The 23,131-nt window shown below is 41.1% G+C and overlaps 2 protein-coding genes across 2 annotated transcripts; both read right to left on the bottom strand.

The window, feature by feature from the left end:
- Positions 1 to 165: 165 nt before the first annotated feature.
- Positions 166 to 18,901, bottom strand: LOC111861101 (DNA topoisomerase 1-like). Its single transcript, XM_072715154.1, has 17 exons — positions 18,750 to 18,901; positions 17,915 to 18,007; positions 12,520 to 12,547; positions 12,237 to 12,327; positions 12,082 to 12,151; positions 11,897 to 11,985; positions 5,948 to 6,063; positions 4,559 to 4,680; positions 4,331 to 4,453; positions 3,984 to 4,171; positions 3,659 to 3,847; positions 3,444 to 3,586; positions 3,247 to 3,333; positions 2,940 to 3,058; positions 2,704 to 2,798; positions 2,464 to 2,614; positions 166 to 2,207 (listed from the first exon to the last, which is right to left on the bottom strand). The coding sequence occupies exons 1-16, from the start codon at positions 18,762 to 18,764 to the stop codon at positions 2,605 to 2,607; spliced, it is 1,578 nt and encodes a 525-aa protein (XP_072571255.1). The 5' UTR covers positions 18,765 to 18,901; the 3' UTR covers positions 166 to 2,207; positions 2,464 to 2,604.
- On the bottom strand, positions 7,288 to 9,834 carry LOC111861102 (zinc finger BED domain-containing protein 4-like). Its single transcript, XM_072715703.1, has 7 exons — positions 9,676 to 9,834; positions 9,397 to 9,550; positions 8,626 to 9,162; positions 8,387 to 8,531; positions 8,063 to 8,299; positions 7,826 to 7,963; positions 7,288 to 7,347 (listed from the first exon to the last, which is right to left on the bottom strand). Exons 3-5 carry the CDS (start codon positions 8,903 to 8,905, stop codon positions 8,101 to 8,103), a joined length of 624 nt encoding a protein of 207 aa, XP_072571804.1. The 5' UTR covers positions 8,906 to 9,162; positions 9,397 to 9,550; positions 9,676 to 9,834; the 3' UTR covers positions 7,288 to 7,347; positions 7,826 to 7,963; positions 8,063 to 8,100.
- Positions 18,902 to 23,131: the final 4,230 nt, after the last annotated feature.

The raw sequence follows: 23,131 nt of genomic DNA, 5'->3' as shown, positions 1-23,131 counted from the left end.
CTATAATAAATGGCACAGCATTTGAGCAAAGTACATTACTTGCTGCAGTGGACGTTTGAAATGTTTTCATATTTTAAATACATATTTTCTTGGAAGTAAATTTGACTTCAGTCACTTTATATCTCAGGATACTGTATATTGATGTTTGCACATTATTGTTAATGGGAAAGTTATAAAATGTTTTCCTATTTTTTCCTAATCTTAATTTTGTATTTTCTTAAGTTTTTTTTTTTGTTTGTTTTTTCAGTCAGTTTGATGCCGTTTCATTATTACTTCTACATATTTTTTCAGTTGATGATTTATATATATCAGGATATGTTAATGTTTATGCACAAATTTGTATTTTAAAGTTAATCTTTCTGACTTCAGTCAGTTAGATGCTTTTTCATTATTACTTCTACATACTTTTATTTTTCCTCTACTCTGCAATTACATTGCAATTGTAATTACTGTAATTACTGATGATTCCTGTATATCTCAGGATATATTAATGTTTATGCATGATGTAAATGTTATGAAAAGTTTTCATATTTCAAATTGTGTTTTTCTAAAGTTAATTTGTCTGACTTCAGTCTGATGCATTGTTACTGACTTCAGTCACAGTGTTTCTGTGATACAGTTTGATACATTTTAATAGAAATTGTCTTAATGCTGAGGTGGAGATGGGAAAAATGTCTTAAATTCATATGGACACATTTTTTACATGTTTTGTCATAAATAAAATTCAATTACTGAAGTATGTATTGCTGTAGAATTGTTTTTATTTTAGTAATTTTAATCACCAAAGTTTCTAGATTAAATTTTTGACCCATTTTGGGTTACATTCAACCCAGCAGTGTAGTCATTTTTAACTAATAGTTGGGTTAAAAATCACAACCCAGCATGCTGGGTTAAACGTGTAACCCAACTTGTTGGGTCAAAATAACCCAGCGTTGGGTTAGTCCCTTTTTTACCCAGCGCTGGGTTACCAAAATAACCCAAATTGGGTTGTTTTTAACCCAGCAGTTTTTAGAGTGTATAAAAAAATTATCAAATTACATCAAATCACAAATTTCTTTGCCATTGAAGGGATTAAAAACCTTCTAAATAATAAGAGATTAGCTAGAATTGGCATCTCAAAGTAATAAACACAGTAGTTTTACAATATGTAACATTCTAATTTCGTGTTTAGACTGTCTCGCTTATTTTTTTCTGGCATTCACTTTGACTTTCACCAACTGAAGTAACTCAACTAGTATTTCACCTGTTCCCAGTGCACAAAACATTAGCAAACATATATAAACGCAAATAATAATGACCATACAATAATGGATATTCAATATTTCAATGAAGTTTTTCAATGAAGTTAAAAAAGATTTGAATTTTGGTTATCAAAATAATCAATTAAACAAAAAGTGATAGAAGAGAGAAATTAGTGATAGAAATAGTGATATAAATTAAGATTACTGATGTATGAAATAGTTTGTAAATAATAAAATAATATTAGGGCGAAAGACTTGTGCCCCTGGTTGATACAGACGATGTGCGGCTTACAAACGCAAGGTACTTCATTTTAAACTGAACTAAACACAGAACATAAGAGACCTTGAGGAGTCAAAGAAAGGCAAGCAGATAATGCCCTTAAAGGCTAGAACACACATACCAGGAAACACAGGGGAGGACATGGGATAGAAACAGAGACAGAGGGGAAGTGACGGACCAAAGGGGGCACCTTTAATGGCGCGTGACATGCCCATTCATCCAGAAAAGCACTAGTGAGGTCAGGCTTCTTCTCAACCTTAATCTTCTTGGCCTTGAACTCAAAGCTGCAAGCAGAACACCTGAATTCAATTATTACGAGGTGTGTCCCAATACTTTTGCCCATATAGTGTACAATACATCACCTCAAACAGCTGCTTCAGTCCACTTGTTTCAAAACAAAAATGAACATATAGGCAGCTTCGTAGGATAGTATGAAAAACCCCACTGCCAATAAACTGCAATACGATACACTCAGATCGACAGGTTTCCCATTACCATTCGTAAGGTGGTCTCCCAGTCAGTCACCCAGGAGACTGAGTAATGCAACAAACACTTTTAATATAACTAAAACACAAAAGTCAATCTAAAACTTATAATCTTTGTCCGCCATGTCGAGGGCCCAGGCAAATTTTTCACGTTGGGTCTTGTTGTAAATCATCTCAATGGGCACGTTCCACGTCTTACACCTGGGGAAGACAGACACAGCAGCTCTATCAGGTCGTGAAGGTAGAGTCTTCAACATTCTCTGTGTTTACACTCTGTGCCCAACCAGAGCTTAAGAGACCTGTTGTAACCAGTACAAGGAGCAACAGCATATGAGAACAGAGTCTGCCATTTACTAGTGCAGCAATATTCCCTGACCAGAGAGCAGCACAGCTAAGAAAAGCACCCCCTTCAGGAAGCTCCCCACAAACAAAGGCCTCTCAGAAAGCCCTTTCTCACCATGCCACGGAGATGCGGGGATCAGAGTAGTTCAGCTTGAAGGTGCCCAGAGCGATGTGCTTGTTCTCCTCACGGTCCGTCACCTGAACCATGAGCTTCCACAGCTGTTCCTCTATCCTGTGGACCACTTTCCATTTGGACTCAACGGGCTCTGATAGGAAAAGGGGAAGTCAGGGCTCTAGGCTAAAACGCCACTACGAAAACCAGAGGGTGTGATTTCCCCCGAGCGGAGACCCTTACTTTCTGGTTTTTTCATCCTTCCACACCTTGGCGTCCACCTTGGCTCTCTTCAGCTCCCATTTGGCTTCTAAGAGCCGCTGCTTTTTTGCATCAGTCTATGGAGTATTATAAATGAGAGCTCAGACTGCTTCTCTGCTCACACCCTCAGACATGGCTTTTTATCCCACACAAATTCTGTTTGTCATTCGACGCCTTCACATTACAGCAGATCGTTATGCTCTTCACACTCCACTTACCTTGGTTTGCAGGTTCTGCATGGACTTCTCATAAGTCTTGGTTGGTGCCCTCTGGTGGTTGCACGGGATCGCCGCAGCCCGGTTGTAGGAAAGGATCTTAAGAGGAATGTTATCCTCCGCTGAAAGTCAAAAGGTCATCAAGTTCAGATTTAGTTCTCTCAATGTCCTATCACGCCTTACCACTGATAGGACCATGTGATGGCCCACATGCTAATGCCACTGTCAAGCCCCTCTGCTAGAATCTATGACAGTATTACTCTTCTGGACACTGCCCACCTCCCAATTCCCAAAAGAGGGGCAAACTCACGAGTGGTGGGCTGCTTCAGCTGCCGCTGCAGGGTGATGGATGTATTATAGGTACGGAAGACTTTGCCTGTCAGTCCGTCCATCAGCTCTTGAAGATAAAATATGCATTTGGCTGCGCCATAAATGCTAGAAATAAGTCTGGCAGAGACATTTAAGACTGATGAGGACTGTGCACACATCTCCTGAGGCCCACTTCACCTTGTCGATGAAGTACAGCGCCACAGAGCGCTGGCGGATCCACATCTCTCTGGACTTCCTCACGGTACTGGTTTCGGATGTGCTCCACACACATCTTGAGCCTCCGTGCAGTTTCGTACTTCCTGTCCATAGGGAGAGAAGGACTGGCAGAAGGTCAGAAGTCATATGAGTGTCACTGGGTCACAGAGAATGAGGAGTCAGAAACAAGGTGGGTTTAAGATATGCATGCACACGTGCACACACACACGCACACACACGCCTTGATGCGAGAGCTGGGGTTCAGCATGATGTACTTCATGGAGCCCTGGATGTTCTCCATCCATGATGCCAGCCACGTCACCTTCTTGTCGAGACGCACCTCCTTCCACTTGGTTCCCGGAGGTGGCTTGGGGATATCAGAGTCCCTGGGACAGATTGGGATGTTAAAGGTAGTGACACAGACAGGTAATACCTACTGAGGAGGCCTAAAAGCCCTGCTCAAAACCCCACTAGCTTCACCACATAGATAACAGAAGGCCGGCCATGCCCCCTTTCACTCACTTGCTGCAGTTTATAATGACATCCTCGGGCTGGACCCGGCGTTTCAGCATGCCCATCTTGGGGTGGTGACCATGGCCGCAGAACAGGCCAGGCGGCTCGATGTGGAAATTGGCAATGCGCTCTTTGTGGTTGTCCATGACGCAGAAGCCGTACTTTTGGAGGACCAGCTCATTCTCTTTCTTGATTCTCTGCAGGAAAATGTTATGGAGAGAAGGGAAAGGGTTAGCGAGGCTATAGGGAGGAGGGACACAGGTTAGTTTCATGTTTGCCTGGACCGGTTAAGAGCTACTGCAGCTATACATTTACATGAAGCAATCGCAGTGAGCAAAGCCACCCAGCTATCGCACCTGCTTCTCCTCTTTCGATATCTGCTTCTTGGCCTCTAATTGAGCCTTAAAGTACTTGTTCATCTCTCTGAAGTCGCACTTCTTCAGCTCTGTGATTTTCGCCTTCTCTTCTGATGTCATTTCCTTAACATGGACAAAGAACATGGATATTGGTGCTTAGTTACTGGTTTCCCTTTCCTTTACATTATACATGACCACAACAAATGTTCACAGGCAGATTCCTCTCACCTTCCTCCAGTCCATGAAGAAGTTCTTACGAAAGATGTTCTTGGTGGTGTACTCATGGTCCAGCATTTTGGCAAAGAATGTGGCCACCTCCTCAGCATTGGGGCTGAGTTTCATAGGTTTTCCTTGGAGGAGACTCAACATGAGCATTCACAGGCAAACATTCTGATTTCATAGAAGGCTCTATTATGGACTATCAAGTATACTCCCAAAGAAAGCCCAAAAACACCTCTCCAGGAAGAAATAAAGTAGGGCTGGGACGATTGTTCGATGTAATCGACAATGACAATTATAAAAATACGTCGATGTGGAATTTTAGTGTCCACGCGTTGTGTAAAACTAGGTAAATGTTTTGTAACTGCAATGCACAAAGTGATAAGCTGAATGTATTGTAAGGGAAAGTACTTTATCCTCTCGGGAGCATGTTAACGCTGTCCTTTTAAGAATCGTGCAATAAACAGTCTGCTAATAACTGGACTTTACTGTCCACCTGATCTCTTCGCCACTCGAGAGCTACAATATCTTATGTATTGGACCTGCGGCATGGTTTTCATTTACAATACAAAGTTATTCCGCTAATAAGCTGGCTAGTTATTTCACTGCTGGTACCGTTAAAACTATATCAATTATAGACTGAATTCCGATATAGTTTTGTCTAATATTTGCCGCCCGCCCTGCCCCCTCGCGCATGAGGCAGCTTGGCTGCGTCTACCAGCAGAGCTCCGGAGCCTCTGGAGAAACACGCGGCAAGAAAGGCTCGCGCGCGGTCTTCCAAAGTTTGGGGATACTTCAGTCATGACACCTTTTCTGCACCTCCACTGTAGCTGACGTTAATGATGCTGTTTCAGCCGTTTTATATTTTCTGTTTACTTATTCTGCCATGTAAGAGTGAGACAAATAATTGTTTACGACTACTCTTACACACTGTAGCCTAAATTGTTCCTTGCTCACTGAAGTAAGCTTAACTTAAATGTTTCTCTAGTTATGAAATGTTTTAGCATCTATTTCACCATTAAAGTCAAATTGGTATACTGAAATAATTAAGTAAAAACTCTTGCAGTGATTATTAACTTCAGTCTAACATAGAAATCCTATTGAATCTCTTAAGATTTGCCTTTTTTGTTCATAATGCTCCAATGTTTAAGAAATGTTTTAATAAACTGAAATGTTAATGAGAATTTCAGATGTGTGTGTGGGGAGGGGGTGAATTGTATTAAATGACTAACTTGAAAATAATTGCTTATCAATAAATTTAACATCAGATCAATCGAAAAATTAGTTGTTAGATTAGTCAAATAATCAAAAAAATAATCACTAGAATAATCGTTTAAAGAATAATCATTTGGGACAGCACTAAAATTAAGACAGAAAATGAGAAAGAAACATCCATACCATCATAGTAGAACTTGACATGGTCTGGGAGGGGTTTGTAGAGTGGTGCAAACACTGGGCCCTTGTGTTCCAAACACTTCCACTTAGAGCCATCAATGTTCCTCTCCTCTTCCCACCTGGTGAAAAATGAGGTGGTCAGTAGGGTTGATACTTTTAAAACGGTACCGGTGCCAAAACGGTGCCTGAACCGATACTTTACAAAAGCCACAAAATGATGGTGGATGACTCAAGAATACATTTTTATTGAACAAAAAATTAAATGCTTAAAATTGAACAATATATTAAAAGTTTAAAGTATATATGAATATATAAGTAAATACAAAAAACAACAACAACAAAACATAAGCCACCTAACCCAACTACAATAACTAAACCACTTCAAATATTAGACAATATGGGAAGACTGTCCCGCTTTCCCCACCACCAAGCTACAGGGTCTTGTCCTGATGAGACTGAAGGTAGACCTTGGTAGATTTTAATCTCATTATGGGCCTGTTCAGCTTTGGTGATGGCACCACTTCTTGAGGTTGTGGCTGCCTGAAGTAACTCTCGGTCCTCATCCTCAAACAGCTCTTCTAGGGATGACTTCTTGGCCCACTTCTTGTGATATGGAGACTGAAAAAAAAGAGAAACTTGCTTCAAAAATGTATTTATTTTAAATAGTTTATTTCAATATTACTTACATGTTCCTCTGCATTCAGTGACTTGTCCTCCTGATGGTCATCCAATGTATCTTCAGATTCTTCCTCGATGTTGTGCTCCATTGGAAGCTGCAGAAATCAGGGCTGTGGAGTCGGTAGATAAATGCTCCGACTCCGACTCCTCAGTTTCTAAATCTTCCGACTCCGACTCCCCGACTCCTCTGTATGTATATACTATGCTAATGTATTTTCTACATCCATTGAAGGAAAGGAAGGCAACATACATGTCATTTCACCACAGAACTACTGGCTAGGAAGCCAACACTCTACTATAATGCCAGATTAAAGACAAACACAATGAAAACAAGGATTTTGCCACCGACCGATGTGCGTGTACAATCGCGGCAATTGATTGGCGGCCGTAGATTGCGGGTGTCCACATGGACGGGCAGATCCAGCTTGCCGAAAATGTCGACCACCGCCCCCATCCAAAGTAATGTGATGCCTCTGTCTGCTGCAGTGGCTGTCTCCTCTGTCAGCCAGCCGGAAGTTTGGTGCATTGTGTCACTCACCGGCCAGCTGATCAGCAGAACGAGCCTCTGCTGGAGACAGGTAGGGAGATCTGTGTTCTCGGCTCCTTCGGCCCCCTTCACTAGTGCATAGCGAAGGGGAGCCGACGGAGCTGAGAACACACCAGATGATTTTTCAGGCGTTTGACGCGTGATGACTCGTTGAACGGCCGAAAAATCGGCAGTGCATCTGTAAATGTATGGGGGGCTTTAGGCTAGGTTCACAGTTCCCTGTAACAGTGGAACACGACACAATGGAAAGCGGTGCCGCACCTTACCTGTGCATTACATCCCATATAGTGACGCATACAGTCAATGAAAAGCATGCTTCATGGTTACTTGACATGTTCGTTTTGTGGTAACATTATGCACTGCATGCATTGGGCTTTATTCTTACAGCAGAGAAGTAGTTCATTATGACTGTTTGTGAATTGGGACATTTCAACTTACTTTTTTAATTCCCATTTAAATTTAGTAGGAGTCGGAGTCGGAGTCGGTTAACTTTTTGCCGACTCCGACTCCGACTCCAGGTACCCAAAATTGTCTCCGACTCCTCGACTCCGACTCCACAGCCCTGGCAGAAATGATGTTGCACATATAAACAGCAATACTTTGTTGTAGAAACTGTAACATGGCATACATGGGAAATAAGACTGAGCATAAAATACCTGTTCTGCTGTTACATTGCAAACTGCTGCTTTCTCCAACCGGCCCCAAGCATCAGCAGCAACAGAACATCCAAGTTTGCCTTTGAAGCGAGGGTCCATCAAGGTGGCCTCCTGGAGGAAGTTCTTAATGTCTTCATCCTGTAATAAAACATGACAAACTATTTAGTGTTTTACAGTTAAAATTATGTGATTTGCCTTCCTTTCTTTTCATAAGCTCTTAATGAAAATGAAAAATACCTGATATCGTTTCTCCAGATCTCCCCAGACTTTCTCTTTCAAAGTACAGTACTGGCAAACACAGTGTCCTGTTCAGCCACTGTAAAATGCTCCTCCAGCTTAGTCAGTATGGGAAGAATTTGGCCACATGTGGGAGACTTCTCACTGGATACACAGAGGGTTGAGGTGTACAACAGCTTCATGTTTTTAACAAAATCCTCTGCTTTCTGGAAGTCACCATCTGTGAGTCTTTCCAGTCTGGGGCAAAAAAGAAAATATTAAGATAAGAATAAAAAAACAACTATTGCTGTTCCTTGTTTCACAACTGATCTTTTTGTCTATTACTTGTCTTTCTCCATTAGCTTCCTGAGTCGTTGGTCAAGTGATGCTGCCTGGATGGCTGGGTACTGCTCTAAAAATCTCTCCACCATCAAGAAAAGGGAGTTCCACCGTGTTTTGACATCCAGAATCATGTTATGCTGTGGCAGATCTGAAACACAAATGCAAATTTTGAATTACAATCTACAAGAATATGTGTAAAACAAACATTACTTTCTGAGATATATAATGACTATGCTACTTACTGAGAAGTTGCTGCTTCTCCCGCAGCACAATCTTTGCCATGGAGGACCTCCTCAGCCACACTACAATCGATCGAAGTCTGACACACCACTTTGTAATAGCACTGATGCTGTAAACCTTCTGTGCGGCCAGGTTTAGGGTGTGGGCAAAGCACCCCACCTTTAAAAGCTTAAGATTCTTCAGTGCAACATCCATATTGCTGGCATTGTCTACTGTGGCAGCTACAACTTTAGTGTTTATCTGGAATTCCTCTAGAATGCAATTTATCTCGTCTGCCACCATGAGGCCTGTTTGTGACTTTGGTGTTTAGCACTTTTTGCTTAATGTGGCCTTCACTGGTGTAGTGCACAGTAACTGTGAAATAGTGGTCCTGTGCCACACTGGTCCACCCATCACATGTGATAGCAGCCTTACTCACTTGTGCTAAATCCTGAATAACATTTTGTTTCTCAACAGAGTACCATGCAGGAATAAGAGTGCTGGACAAATAATCTCTGGATGGGGGTCGGTAGCGAGGATTAAGGGCAGCAGTCATCTCCCTAAAAATGATTTTTTTTATTGATTAATACATTTTTGGACTAATTTAATATATATACTATATATTTATAACATAATAATATATTTAAAAAAATAAATATATAAACCTATATACCTAAATATATATATATATATACCTATATATATATACATATATATATATATATATATATATATATATATATATATATATATATATATATATATATATATATATATATATATATATATATTACCTGAAACATGGGGATTCCACAGTGGAAAAGGAATGCAGTCCCTTGACCACAAATTTGGTCACAGCCCTGTGGAGTTCCTCCACCTTCTCCTTAGTCAAATTAGCCTTCTTTGCAATGGTAAATGGGGTCACTGTTGTAGTACTACTAGTACTAGCTGGAAAGCCATAATTATAAGCAGAATCCATGTTACATTAGTATTTAACAAATCGTTTGACCATTTGTTAGCATGAATGCAAGATTTGCATTTTGTAATTAACATTACATTAGCCTACTACTAACCTGCGGAAAGCCTGCTGTCCTCAACATAATCGGTGGACTCCTTTTTGCTACGGTTGGTATGACTGGGGCTGGGGTTATCCACACCGATCGTGCCAGCTGTTGTCCGCAAGCTGTCAAGTACGGTGCATCCCTCTGCTTTTAAGTTTATTCCGTGTACCCTCAAATGTTTCATCAGATTTGACGTGTTTCCCCCTTTACACGCAACTGCTGTAAAACATTTGCTGCACGTGTCAGAATCCTTTTTTTTAAATATAGCCACACTTTCGACCGTTTAATTTTAGGCATTTTAACGAAAGTTATTTAATTTAGCAAGCTAAGATAGCGGTAGACCACCTGCTGCCGTCTAGTGATGGGATTTATGGCTCTTTGAGGGGATCCGGATCTTGGCGATCCGTTCCTTTCAAAGAGCCGTTCAAAAGAACGGCTCTTTTGGCTCTTTTTAAATATTTAGTCAGTTTTAAGAAGCCAGCTTGGGGGCATCTCAGTTTATCCTGGAAATAATCACTGGGAGGAATGATGAGGTGAGATTTGTAGTCAAATAATTAAAACTCAGATATCACACACCAATATTTGAGTTTGAATTATTCTGAAATATTGATTATTACCTCATTTGTCATGTGTGGACTATATTCCATATGGTTGCACAACATCCCTCTGCTTAGACAGTGACATCACTATTTTGGATTTACCTTTAGTACAAAGTGTGTGTATGTGTAAAGTTACGTTGACTTATGTTATTCATACAATACCTACTCACAAATAAACATCAAAAACAAAGCCGGCTGCAATGAATTTCTGTGCAAAACAGCTTTTACTACAAACACTTCCACACAATGTGGAAGTGAAGGATGCGTGCACAACTATCATCATGCTGTTAGGCAGTAGCACCCCTGCACTGGGTGCGCCCCTCCCCCTATAACTGTTCTGTCTCGCGGAGGAGCTAATTTGTGTGCATCTGTGTGAAACACGCATAGGAAAAAAAGAACGACAGAAAGAACGGCTCCCCTCCAGCCGCGACTCGGCTCCCATCGTTCATGTTTATGAGCCGTTCAAAAGAATCGGTTCGTTCGCGAACGTCACAACTCTACTGCCGTCAGAGCAAGTGTAACGTTAGTTGCTGCATTCACGGTCTAATTTTCTGCTGATGTCACGTGTGTGTTGATGAATCTGATGTTTATTACAACTGTGTCATCATAGCTCCAGAGAACAAATATTTCAATCGACAGTTCAGGCATCTAAGCGGCACCGAAATTCGCGTTCTGTTTCGGTCCGGTACATACCGGTGACATTGGTACCGGTACCCAACCCTAGTGGTCAGGCAAACTTGTCAATTTTATATGTGAAATTAGCGCATGAAGTGAATTTGTTGGGTTGTGGACTAGATCACCAGGGTTCCCCCAGTTCTGGCAGAATAAATTTCCATGACTTTTCCAAAACTTTTCCAGTACAAGAAAAAATTCAAAAACCCACAGGTTTGCTTTGATTTGATGATCATGCAGCTTCAGATAGTAATTGTCCTGCCCTGATCGTCCTCGCCTTCCGTGTGCCACGCCCCCTCGTTAACCTCGTGTGGGATCCCCATGTGATCAGCTGTTTCTGGTTGTTGTCATTAGCCCTCTGTATTTAGTCCGCGTTTCAGTTTGTTTCCCCAGTCCGGTCATTTTCTTGCCTGCCCTTTTTATTAAACCCCGTGTTCCCTAATTTCCTGACTGCCGCTCCTCTGTCTCCGCTCCGCGTCCCGCATACAGCATGACAGTAATATTACAATTTTTGGTACGATAATAGTCAATCTGCTTACCTAATAAACAACTTTCGCCAATGTGCAAATAGCGTTCAATTATTAAGAAAATTAATCCCAATATTAAAATTATATGTACCTTATGATTGGTAGAGACAAACTGAGTCAAAAACAGGAAACTGATCAATAAAATTCAAATATGTGCAAAAAAATGAAACCATAAAAACTGGAATAGCAAGCAAAAAAGCCACGATCTCAAATACGCGAAATCTGCGTGGAAACAGATGTTTACCAAGGTAGTTAACTATTGACTTCCACTCGTACATTTCTGTTAGCTCGTTGCGGAACGAAGTGGGAAACAAAAATGAACAAGGCTAGTTTCCAAAACTTTTCCAGGGCCTGGAAAATTATTTCAAAATTCCAAAACTTTTCCAGGTTTTCCATGACCGCGGGTACCCTGGATCACTGTTCCTCTAATCTCACCATTTCCATGTCTCGTCAAGCTCCTTCTTTGCCTTCTTCCTGCCATCACACGTTGCATCCATATCTTTGGACTTTTCGGGTTTGGCATCCTACGTGGTCAAAAACACAAAGAGATGCAGCACAATCAGGCTTTATGTCATTTCTATGACAGCGGCAAAGCTAACGAAGGTCTCACAATCACTCACCTCCTCCATTTCCTCCCACTTCCTCTTTAGCTTTTTCTCAACCTTTATCTTCTTAGGCTTGAACTCAGAGCTGCAAGGAGAGCAGTCACTCTGTACATATCCAATAAAATACACTTTACATTAACAGTAACAGCTTCAGCACATGATGTACTCACTCATCATGACTCCTTTGCCGCTTCAAAGGCTTCTCTAGTTTGGGTGATGAGTCCTTCTGTAGAGGCTTCTTGTCCTTTGGTGTGTGGGAGTCTACAGAGGGAGTATGAAATAAAAAAAAAACTTACAACATAATCCAAACTATATACAAAGACACTTGGTGTTCCGGAGAGGTTCTATTAGTGATAAAGCATTATTATTATTATTATTATTATTATTATTGGGCTTGAAGAAACTGGGCAGAACAGACAGACCCCCTGGTGGCTGGTGCTACGGCACACTTACCAGCCTTCTCACAGGATCCGGACTCCACCTGGGAGAGAGAACAGACAGCAGATACATGTGAAGTGACAGCACATATACGTGTGAAGTGAGTGGCACCGCTGGCTGTACTTATCCAAACTGTCTCCATACACTGCACCAGTGTTATACACGAGCGAGACAGAGCCCCCTGTCGGTGGACGGGCAGGTCTACTTATATGGGCTGATATTTTTGCCACTAGAAACTGAACATGAATTTTGTATATTTGAATCTGCAGTTGCCGCCATTACAAAACTGAATCTGAATTTATTAGTTTGAATCTGAATTCCAATAACTTGAAAATGCATTTATCCTACCTGGAAAATTTTCAGTTCGCAAATTCAATTTCAACTTATTGAGACACATCCGGGTCTTTGAGGAAAAGTAATCGACTGCAGGTTCACAACGCAACTCATTTCCACGTTTACGACAGTTCAGCAGGTCGGGGTAAAGAGGAGGCGTGTGCCGGGGTGTCGCAAGCGTAAATGTGGGATCATATACGCAGTCATCATAAACGTAATAAAAATTAAGCAGTGCTGTTGTTCTGTTGAGTTGAGCTACTTTGTCGAGTTAGGCTACCCTAGTGCTAATCGATAGCCCTAACCCTAACTCTTATCCTAACCCTAACCCCTAAAACCTAACCCTAATCCCAAGATGGTGGAACTGCACATGCGCAAAAGGCTCGACAGCACGTCTCGATAGGCAGCTCAACTCGTCAGAACACCGGCACTTCTATATTTTAATCTTTATCGTATCACCACTTCTCACAAGTTGCCAAGACTCTGCTACTCGGAGACAAGCGTCACGCGAGAGTGGTGGGGCAGCGTGCGCAGTACCGACAGTGTTGTTGAGGCACTTCTGTTGTTCCCAACACGCCCGCCACCATCCTCACGGTCAATACAGTAGCGACACTTCTATTTCTCCACTTCGAGCACTGCTTATACAGATCACCATATTAAACGCCAGTTCAACTGATGCTCCCGGTTTTTAGCACAGTACACAGAGAGCGCTGTAGACATGCAGCAGACCAGACGCATAGCACCTCAAATCCGCTTTATAACTTTACATTTAGATCGATACAGGGGGGTATGTGTATCGATGCACTTGTGTTGTGTTTTTTTTCCCCCGCCAATCAGGAGTCAGGAGCCGCTCGTGTGGATCTTCAGATTCAGCCTTTATTGCCAGTGAGGTTACAGCTAAGGCTGGACATCCTGCAGGAGTGTGTCCAATACTGTTTTACACTAATTTTTATACATTTTCTTATCGTGTAACAATATCTTGTCACTTAACACCTGTCGTGTTGGTTTAAGATCATCATACCTCTTCTGCATATCAAGCACACTGGGCCAGAAATTCCTAAGAGTTGGTCCTGTGACTGCTGCAATGTTATCCAGTGCATATTTTGGTTGCTGGATTATTTGCTTGTGGGCCACTTGGAGAAGCACAGCTTTTAAGTATCTTGTGTTATTACTGTTCTCACTCCCATGCGATCCATGAGATCAAGAAGCTCATCTTCGTCATCACCAACAAGAGCCTCTTGCAAAGCAGTGGACAAGAGATCACGCTCAGACTGACTAAGATACAACATCAGGGAGTCAAACAGTAAATCAGCTGAGACAGAATGTTCACCAAATGTTACTGCTGCTGTAAAGGCTGGAGCCAGCCGAAGGAAAATATCCATGGTCCTTCAATCCTTTGACTAATATCCTACCAACAGATTTCCATTCCTCCTATTGCCATTTTGGGGATAGTGATGGCACCTTCACATCTGCACCCTCTGCTGCACAGTCTAAAAAGTCTGTCCAGAAACATGCATATACATCCCTGGATACAACATCAGCATCTGCCCCCATTTCATTAATGAAGCTGTATTTCACAAAACAGCTCATGATTGCTTCATCCTTGAATTGGGTTATCAGTTCATCTAGATCTAGAAGATTCACTCTGTGAAGTTTCACAGCCACATGGAAAAGTTCTTTGTCAGGACTTGGTGGGTCAGCAGGCACTATATTAGAATGAACAGGAGTTGAGGTGTAGACGTTTATTTGTGCCTCTTCTATTTGCAGGAGAGGCTCTTGTAAGACTGTATCATCCAACTCACCTAAAAATTGCTCACCTTGCACAGGACCAAAAACGACTTCCGATGTATTATACAGAGATGTAACATCAATAACCTCAACAGCAGTAGAGATAACAGGTGACATCTTGGTAGTACTTTGTGCATCACCTTCCCCAGTGTGTTTCTGCTGTGTCAAAATCTCAACATCTTCTGTTGTGTGTTTCTGCTGTCCCTGTTCTGCTGTGTTTTTTGTTGCTCATCTGACCTTGCTGCATCTGTCTGATCATCAGTTCCTTCCACCATTTCTGTGAACACTTCATCTCCATCAGTCAGACGCTCTGTGAACAAGTAAAATCTTAAGACCCCCAACTTATGTGTCTCTGTGTCACCCACTGTACTCTGACAGTGCCAGACCCATGGGTTCTGGATCGAGGGAAAAGGGAGATGATGGATGTTAATGCTGTGGAGCTTTTGTCCCGAGCAGTGACTGCTGAGCTGAATGTTTCAGACTGTTGGGTCTGTCATTATATGCCCCACACTTCTGCGGCGTGGCCCTTTTACGGGGTTCCGTACACCTATCATGATATGGCAGTCCTAAATCAGACATGGTCTGGCCTTATATCTGTTATGGCTGGGCTGCTGACTCACGAGCTAGGGTCGTTGTCCTCGACCCCGCCACCACCTATATGTCGCGTTTCTGGTATCGCTGTTAAGTCGCGGGCAGTGGAGGAGGCCCTTGAGGCCATACATGACCAATTACAACAAGAGTTTGCTGGGATCAATCCAATCATCTATCTGACTCAGGCTGATGAGTCCAATCACTGGGGTTTCACTACAGTTCATTTGCTGGTAGGCGTGAATAGTACAGGTGAGGGATGGGTTTGTTCGGCCCAGGTAATTATCACATGGGCTGTTGATGCTGCATGGATGGCTGCGGACCCTGAACGCTACGGGGCGCAGGTGCGAGAACTGACTGTAACTGCTCTGCAATGTCGATGAAGCCCTGATAACTGTACTTATTCTGCTGTGTCCTGTCCGTCGACACACATGTGAGGGCGAAGGGGAAGACCCTGCCTGAGGATGGCTTGGCTGTCATCCCGGTGTTTCCCTCTGTTTAATTCGGCCCAGTCATTAGCCCCTTCCTCCCCACCTTTGCACTGTAGGGCTTATGTCAACTTCTCTGTCCTTGGTGATGTCTTGCTAGTGGCACCACCACATTCTGCGTTTATCTGTGGTCGCAAAGACTCTCTTAAGGGTTACATTATTTTGTCTCTTTCGGCGGCGAAGGTTGATTGGTATTGTTATCTGGCTTATCTTGTTCCTCCTATTCGCGTGGTACCCAAGGAGCAGATGTCTTTGGCTGTGCGTGCATATTCACATAGCAGACGGTCGCTAAGTTGGACTGAACAGTGGTCTGGGGTGTTTATTCCTTCCCTTGGGGTGTCAGACCTTCAGACTGAGGTGACTGCCCTGCAGACTGCAGTAGAGAAAGTGGCCAACCAGACACTTGATACTGTGAAGGCCATTCAGGGTGAATTGTCCGCGGTTAAGCAGCTGGCTCTGCAAAATCATATGGCATTGGATATTCTATTAGCTGAGAAAGGTGGTGTTTGTGCTATAGTGGGGAGAGAATGTTGCACGTACATCCCTGATTCCTCTCAGGCTGTGCAGAATCTGGAAGACGTGGTGCACAAACAGATGTCTGCGATACATAGGGAGCATGGCCTGTTTGAGTACGGCTGGGACAATTGGTTCTCCTCACTGATTCCGGGTTTATCCGGGGTGTTTAAACCTTTAGTTTTTAGTATATTGCTTTTGCTTGTAGTGTTGCTACTAATCATCTTGCTGTTTAGGTGTTGTTCTAGTGTTCTGTCTTCCCAGGCGAGCTCTGTCATGTTCCAGCAGGCTTCCCCTTATCCATACGGGGATGATCCTCTCCTTCCTGCCTGGCTCTACGAACCACAGCCCCAGGTCGTCATCAATATGACCAGCAACGCCAACTCTGCTGGTGACTCGTGGTCCATCCAACCGCCGCCAGCGCCCATCGCCCCGCTGCGCTTTTGTCCGGAGTATTACTACGCTGTGGGCTGTGTGAACAGCGCGGATTTCGCGTGTTCAAAAGGGGGGAGTGTGGAAGTAAAATTGGACATTAGTAGGCCCGGGGGGGAGGCATATTGGGTCTGTTATGTTTTAGGCCTTACGCAAGAAGAGATTGTTTTGAATACTATGTGACCTCGCTTTGTGATAGCTGCCTGCAGTTGGCTCCGCAGAAGCTCGGACCTTGGAGAGGCAGACAGTGGAGCAAAGGGGGGGGAGAAACCACCTGCAGGAAGAGACTCGAAGCCGCCCCAACTGGTGCACAAAGAGTTATAGCTTATTAAAATAGTTGTAGTAGTCAATATATAATACGTTACGAAATTGATCGCATCATGTTAATCATATTTATATTAATCATACTAATCGTATGTTAACCATGTATTTTCAATGATTCAGGGACAAAACGTCAATGTATTAATCATTAATCAATGGAACACCCAAACATTAACAGTGATTCAATGTCATATAATTAATATCTATATACATATCTCAAGTAGAGTCTAGAGGCCGAGGCTGTCTCCAGCAAATTGCGTATAATGGGTGAACTTTACCTTGCTACCGAGGTGAACCAGTGGAGCAGGAGAATTGTGTTTGTTATACGTTTCAGCTTAGTTTGTTGATGTTTTGTGACCAATCAGGACTTCGGAGTCCTGGGAGTTATGGTTTATCTACTGGTTGCTCTGTGGGCTGGGTGTGACTTGGTACCAAGGGCCAGAGTGTGATGGGAGCGCTTTGCTGATTTTGCTGGAATAAAAGAGATTTTCTTTACTCACCAAACTAAGAGGTCCAGACTTTTATTCCAAGTACTTGATTTACAATTTTTCTACCACAGTAGAGCTCTCCCACACTAACAGACTCAGCAAGGTATGCTTCTTGAAAGTCAACAATGTTTTGACTAAACTCTTCCCACTGCCCCTGTCTTGATTTGCCATTCAAGAAAAAAAGTTTTTTAGCATGTGAGAGAATCTCTGTTTTTGTGGCTTTCTTTGAAATATCAAGAACTCTAGTTCCTCCACCATTGCGTTTTCTCACTTGTTTCTTTTCATGTATCCATCCTACTTCTATTTCTCTTGTCATTTTCAAGGCCCTTTTATTTTGTCTTAGATGCATCTTTGTTGAATGCATATAATATTCCTTTGTAGAGTCTTGATCTTTGTTGCTTTTTGTGGCCATCTGTCTTCTAAGTTTTTCAAATAAAGACACTCATGTTAGATTAACTTCACCTCTTCTCTGTCTTTCCAAACAGAAACGCCGTGTAGCAATTCTATCACCATACATATGGCATCATCTATTTCTCCAACTACAGAGCTGTCAATCTGTAAACAAAACAAAACATTACTTTGGTTAACATTAGTCTAACAAAGGGGCTTGGCTTACATTATACCTACATTATAAAACTACTTATTATTTAAACTACATTAGCAATGTATTCCTTCTGCTAAGCTCACAGTACAACAGTACACTGAAAAAGTAATTAATCCTGTTTATGCTATATTTTTTTTCTCTTGCAGTTGTTTTCACATGCGATTAAATTGGGATTTATTATCATTTTAACCCTAAGTACTCCATATCATCAACTTGTAAACTTGTAGTTGCTACAATTCCCTGTAACAATGGTATACTGGATGTTTGTGGTAGTTACTATATCGTCATGTAGATAAAATTCTACTACTGTAACGGAAATTGAATGTATAAATGTTACACAGCATACAGTACATAATGCAGTACTGTGTTACAATTTGTAACATTTGATGTACATTTATTGAACTGGCAATTTTATTCTCATACAATGTTGTAGAATTAAGAATTAAGTATTGTCTGAAGATATGATACTGTGAATTTCATATAATATTCCAAAACTATACATTACAAGTAATTATAAACCAGTTAATGTAAAAGAGCATTTTGTGCATTAATTCATTATTTCAATCTAACAAGTCAGCACAAGTACTGGATATATAAAAGTGAGATTTAGTGAAATGCAGAACAACGTATTTGAGGCTTTGAAAATACTATTCAAAATGAATACATTGCAAGGATGAATGTGCTGTGACTTACACGATCATGCTGCATTTTCTATCTATCATCTTGCGGGAGAGGGGTATTTGAAGATGTAGACATAGTGGGTCCTCTGCAAATGTAGGAAAAAGGCAGAATCTATGTGAGTCTTTGGTGGAGCAAAACATACATCTGTACATGCAAAACTGTATTCAGAGATTTTAATGTAAGCAACAATAAAGGCCAAGGATGTGATGACATTCAATTGATATGAAAGCCTAAATACAACTACTGTACCTATAAAAATGTATGTTTTACATATTGACTTATTATCATTCGGAAGTCAAACTGAATATGGTCATTCAAACTACAACATTACTTAAAGAGAGAAGACTATACAGTGCAGTAACACTACCTCAGGATAAAACGAGACAGTGAACACTAAAACAAAATGAGGTCAGGTGTGTTGAAACATAGATCTAGCTTTCTAATTGTAATTCTCTGCACAACAAAAAACAAGAATGCACAACTGATAATCAAAAAGCACCATTTCCAAAACTATAACATTTTCAATTGCTTGCATGAGATCATTAGTTTACTGGACTAAAATAAGATGTTCAAAATGTTACAACCTTAACATCAAAGTTTCGGCATTTTACAATTCACACATTTCATTTAAGAGGGCTATCTGTTCATTTCATTACAGTGATCTAACTAGCAATTAATACAGCTGCTCTAAATGATAAATAACTGTTGCACTCCTTTTAAAGCACAGTGTAATGGAACCTGAGGAACAATATTCCACGTTCACATCAGTGATAATTTCATTAACAATATGTATTACTACGGAAGCGTAATGCGTTCACTTGAGAAAAAATAGTTCTGCTCTGCTTTTCTGAATTAACGAGATACAGTTGTCATGTAAAAAAAAAAAAACGCTGTTTTGCTGAATTAACGAGATATTGTTTCCATGAAAAAAACGCTGTTTTTCTGAATTAACGAGATACTGTTTTCACGTAACAAAAAAAAAATGCTCCGTTTTTCTGAATTGGTCTTTGTCAGCCGACGTCACACTCGCGCTATAGCCGCAGTGCATTGTGGGTCGAATCGCCATTTTGGTTGTATACAACGCAAGAGTGAGCATTTGCGTCCGGCATTATTTCTTGTAAGATGGGACCGTACTACGCTGTATGTGAAAGGCTGTCATACCAAGTCACGTGGTAGAAATAGCAAAAAGGTGGACTACAACATGAGATTTTTTCGGTTTCCCACTTGGAAAAGAGGATATGGACAGCAGGTAGAGGAGGTAACGAAGAGGCGTCAGGTGGCCTGGGTCGCAGCAATGAGACGGAAGGAGATCACTTTCAACACGATATCTCCCTTCATGCGTGTTTGCTCTCGGTATTTTCATAAATGCAACTAAGATGTTTTTTTTTGTTTGAGTAATATTACTCAATATGCATTTTTTGTCTTCTAAAGTGGGTATTTTCACATTGGTTAACCTACGCTAGCAAGCTAGCCTCACTACGGAGGGCAGCAGAAATATATTAATATGTTCGTGTTAAAGTAGTGTTACAGAGTGAATGCATTTTAAAGACAAGTAAACAGCAAAACTGTAATGATACGTGTATCAGTGCATGTATATGTATATTCGCGTGCATGGATTATAAGCTGCAATGCTGGATAAGGTTGTCACTGTGTGCTGTGCCCTGTAAAACCAATGCTCAACTATGGTTTAAGTAAATAAACATTTGCAAGTACGGTTTCTAACGTTTTACATGATGCCTGGAAGGATCTGTATAAACTCGTTGTATACCGAGCCTGTGTCCTGCTTGCCACATATATTTTATTTAAAGAATTACCAATAAAGTTATGTCCAATGACATTTTTGTGGTGTTTTTTCCATTCTTAAACACCTAAATGGCTGGTGTGTTTTGGTAATGAAAATTAGTAACTTATTACTGATAAAGTTCCATAAAACGTTACATTTTTGTAGAGAAAAAAACACTGAATATGAAACATTAAGTTTGTTAACCAAATGTGTTTACATCCGCGATACACTCAAAATGGCGATTGGGGACACAGACACAGTGCAGACACAGATACAGTTTTCATAAAAAAAAATACATGGTTTGATTGTCTCTTGAGTCACCACATGGCCAGCCTGAATGCATTTCAGATGCATCATCTTGTATCCGTGAAGCATGCCATACTGTTCCAACTGATCCTGGAGAAACACTGCAATTTGTTCTGCAGATCAGAATGGGCTTTCCGTCTGAACAACCGCAAAACCTGCGCAAAGTCGACAAACTAATAACAATGCCATCAATGTTACTTAAAGCTGCGAGTATTTCCCAGTGTTTCTAACCTAGACCAAAATAAAACTGGATTAATCTAAGGTGTGATATAATTGCAGTGAAATTGAGCTGAGTAGGCGAAATGAGAGTTTTTGGTTAATTCAGAAAAACAGACCATGCATATATTTTTTTTTACAAGAAAACCATATCTTGTTAATTCAGAAAAACAGCGTTTTTTTTTTTTTTACGTGAAAACAGTATGTCGTTAATTCAGAAAAACAGTGTTTTTTTTTACATGAAAACCGTATCTCGTTAATTCAGAAAAACAGCGTTTTTTTTTACATGAAAACCGTATCTCATTAATTCAGAAAAACAGAGCATTTTTTTTTTACATGAAAACTTTATCTCAGAAATTCCAAGATAATTATGTCATTAATTCAGAAAAACAGAGCAGAATTATTTTTTCTCAAGTGAACACATTACGCTTCCGTACGATACTGAGTGGATGCAGCTTAATTTTTATAAAATTGTTAATAACACTCATCTTAAGTAAGTCACGTGTAGTTTGAGGTGTAAAAGCTTAATTAAATTAATCTCCTTTAGCCGAATTAAGAAAACAGTAAGTATGTGAAAACTGTAGCAGTGGCTGATATGTTCATTAATTATTGTTGTGACGAGGCATTTTCTGCAAAACTAATATTATTATTATTCTTTAGTTGTTGCTAAGATATCAGTATACTTATCTGAAGTGTGTATCAAAACCACAATTCCTTACAATGCTGTGAGCAGTAGCAGAATAACAGACTGCATATGATAATTGGTGGCTAGGATGTGTTGAAGAAACTATGCCCAACACTGGATAGTTGAGACTGAGCTTTTTACATCCTCATGGACCATCTTCATCCTATTCATTCCCATGCCATCCTGATAGACTTGTTATGGATCTTCAGGATGTGCTTTTAGTTGTTGAAGCTTAGGCACAATAGCTGCATCAAAGGCTCTGATGGACTATAAATTGAGAGTACAGTCGTCCCTCGCCACTTTGCGCTTCGACTTTCGCGGTTATAATATAGGAGCAGTGGCATACTGCACCAACTTACGCTGGCACATGTGTTACAACGGTCCGCCACCATATTATCTGCTTTATGATTTTGAAAGGGTTACAAAAAAACTGTGCACGCCACGGTTGGCGGATATAATAGTAAACTGTATCACGGCGTTTACCCCAAATCCGCCACCCGCCGCAATTGTTCAAAGGGCTATTGATACCGTAATATATAAGCTGAACTATGTTAGCGATATACACAGCATGCTGGATGGGCTAATGCGTGATGTTATAGACCCTCAACACACAAGTGAGGTGTATGACGCCGTTCTGGCTTAATAAAAGACTGTTGGAAAATGTGGATTGAACATTATCCAGAGTGCCTGAAAATGTTGTATGGTGTTATTCTTGCTGGAAACCACTGTATGATGAATTGCTGTGCAAAATAAAGAACATTAAATTTGTGGAAGGAATTCCAGAGTCTCTGTGTGACGATGAACTTTTGCCTCCAAATAAAATCAACCTAATCATCATTGACGATCTTATGGAAAAAGCCAGCGACAATAACGAAGTCGAAAAAGCTTTCACTAAGTACACGCATTACAGAAATATAAGTGTTATATATCTGGTGCAGAATCTTTTCTTTCAAGGTAAGAAAAGCCGGACCATCAATCTTAATGGCAATTACATCGTAGTATTTAAAAACCCCAGAAATAAATTACAGACGAGTGTGTTGGCACGTCAGATGTACACGCGGCATTCAAATTTTTTTCTAGAAGCTTTCGAAGACGCAACAAAAGTGCCTTACGGGTACCTGCTCGTGGATTTAAAAGCCGTGACACCTGAGGACTGCAGGCTCAGAAAAGGGGTGCTTCCACCGGAGTGGCCTGTCGCTTACGTGCTCAAGAAAAAATATTAATGATGTCAGCTCGTATAAAAAGAAACTGGAGTGCCCTGAAAGCTTTATTTGACAGTAATGCTAGACAGAGAAAGAAAATTTTAAAGATGGCCTCGCCGGGTTTGCTGAACACTCTTTGTGAAATAGCTTTGCACATACTGTGCGGTAACATCCCGCTAACCAAATCACAGATTGCAAGACT

The sequence above is a fragment of the Paramormyrops kingsleyae genome, chromosome 8 (assembly GCF_048594095.1).
Source record: "Paramormyrops kingsleyae isolate MSU_618 chromosome 8, PKINGS_0.4, whole genome shotgun sequence".
Taxonomy (NCBI): domain Eukaryota; kingdom Metazoa; phylum Chordata; class Actinopteri; order Osteoglossiformes; family Mormyridae; genus Paramormyrops; species Paramormyrops kingsleyae.
The sequence above is the reverse complement of the archived record's forward strand: the minus strand, read 5'-3'. Positions and strand labels throughout refer to the sequence as shown.

What these genes read in the sequence shown, in the direction of transcription:
- LOC111861102 (XM_072715703.1), bottom strand. Translation starts at nt 8,905, where the DNA reads ATGGTGGCAGACGAGATAAATTGCATTCTAGAGGAATTCCAGATAAAC. An exon ending in GGAGAAGCAGCAACTTCTCA is followed by an intron (nt 8,532 to 8,625) that starts GTAAGTAGCATA and finishes TTTGTGTTTCAG; the next exon opens with ATCTGCCACAGCATAACATG. An exon ending in AAGCTAATGGAGAAAGACAA is followed by an intron (nt 8,300 to 8,386) that starts GTAATAGACAAA and finishes TTTTTGCCCCAG; the next exon opens with ACTGGAAAGACTCACAGATG.
- LOC111861101 (XM_072715154.1), bottom strand. An exon ending in AGTGGGAGGAAATGGAGGAG is followed by an intron (nt 11,986 to 12,081) that starts GTGAGTGATTGT and finishes TTGACCACGTAG; the next exon opens with GATGCCAAACCCGAAAAGTC. An exon ending in CTTGACGAGACATGGAAATG is followed by an intron (nt 6,064 to 11,896) that starts GTGAGATTAGAG and finishes ATTTTTCACCAG; the next exon opens with GTGGGAAGAGGAGAGGAACA.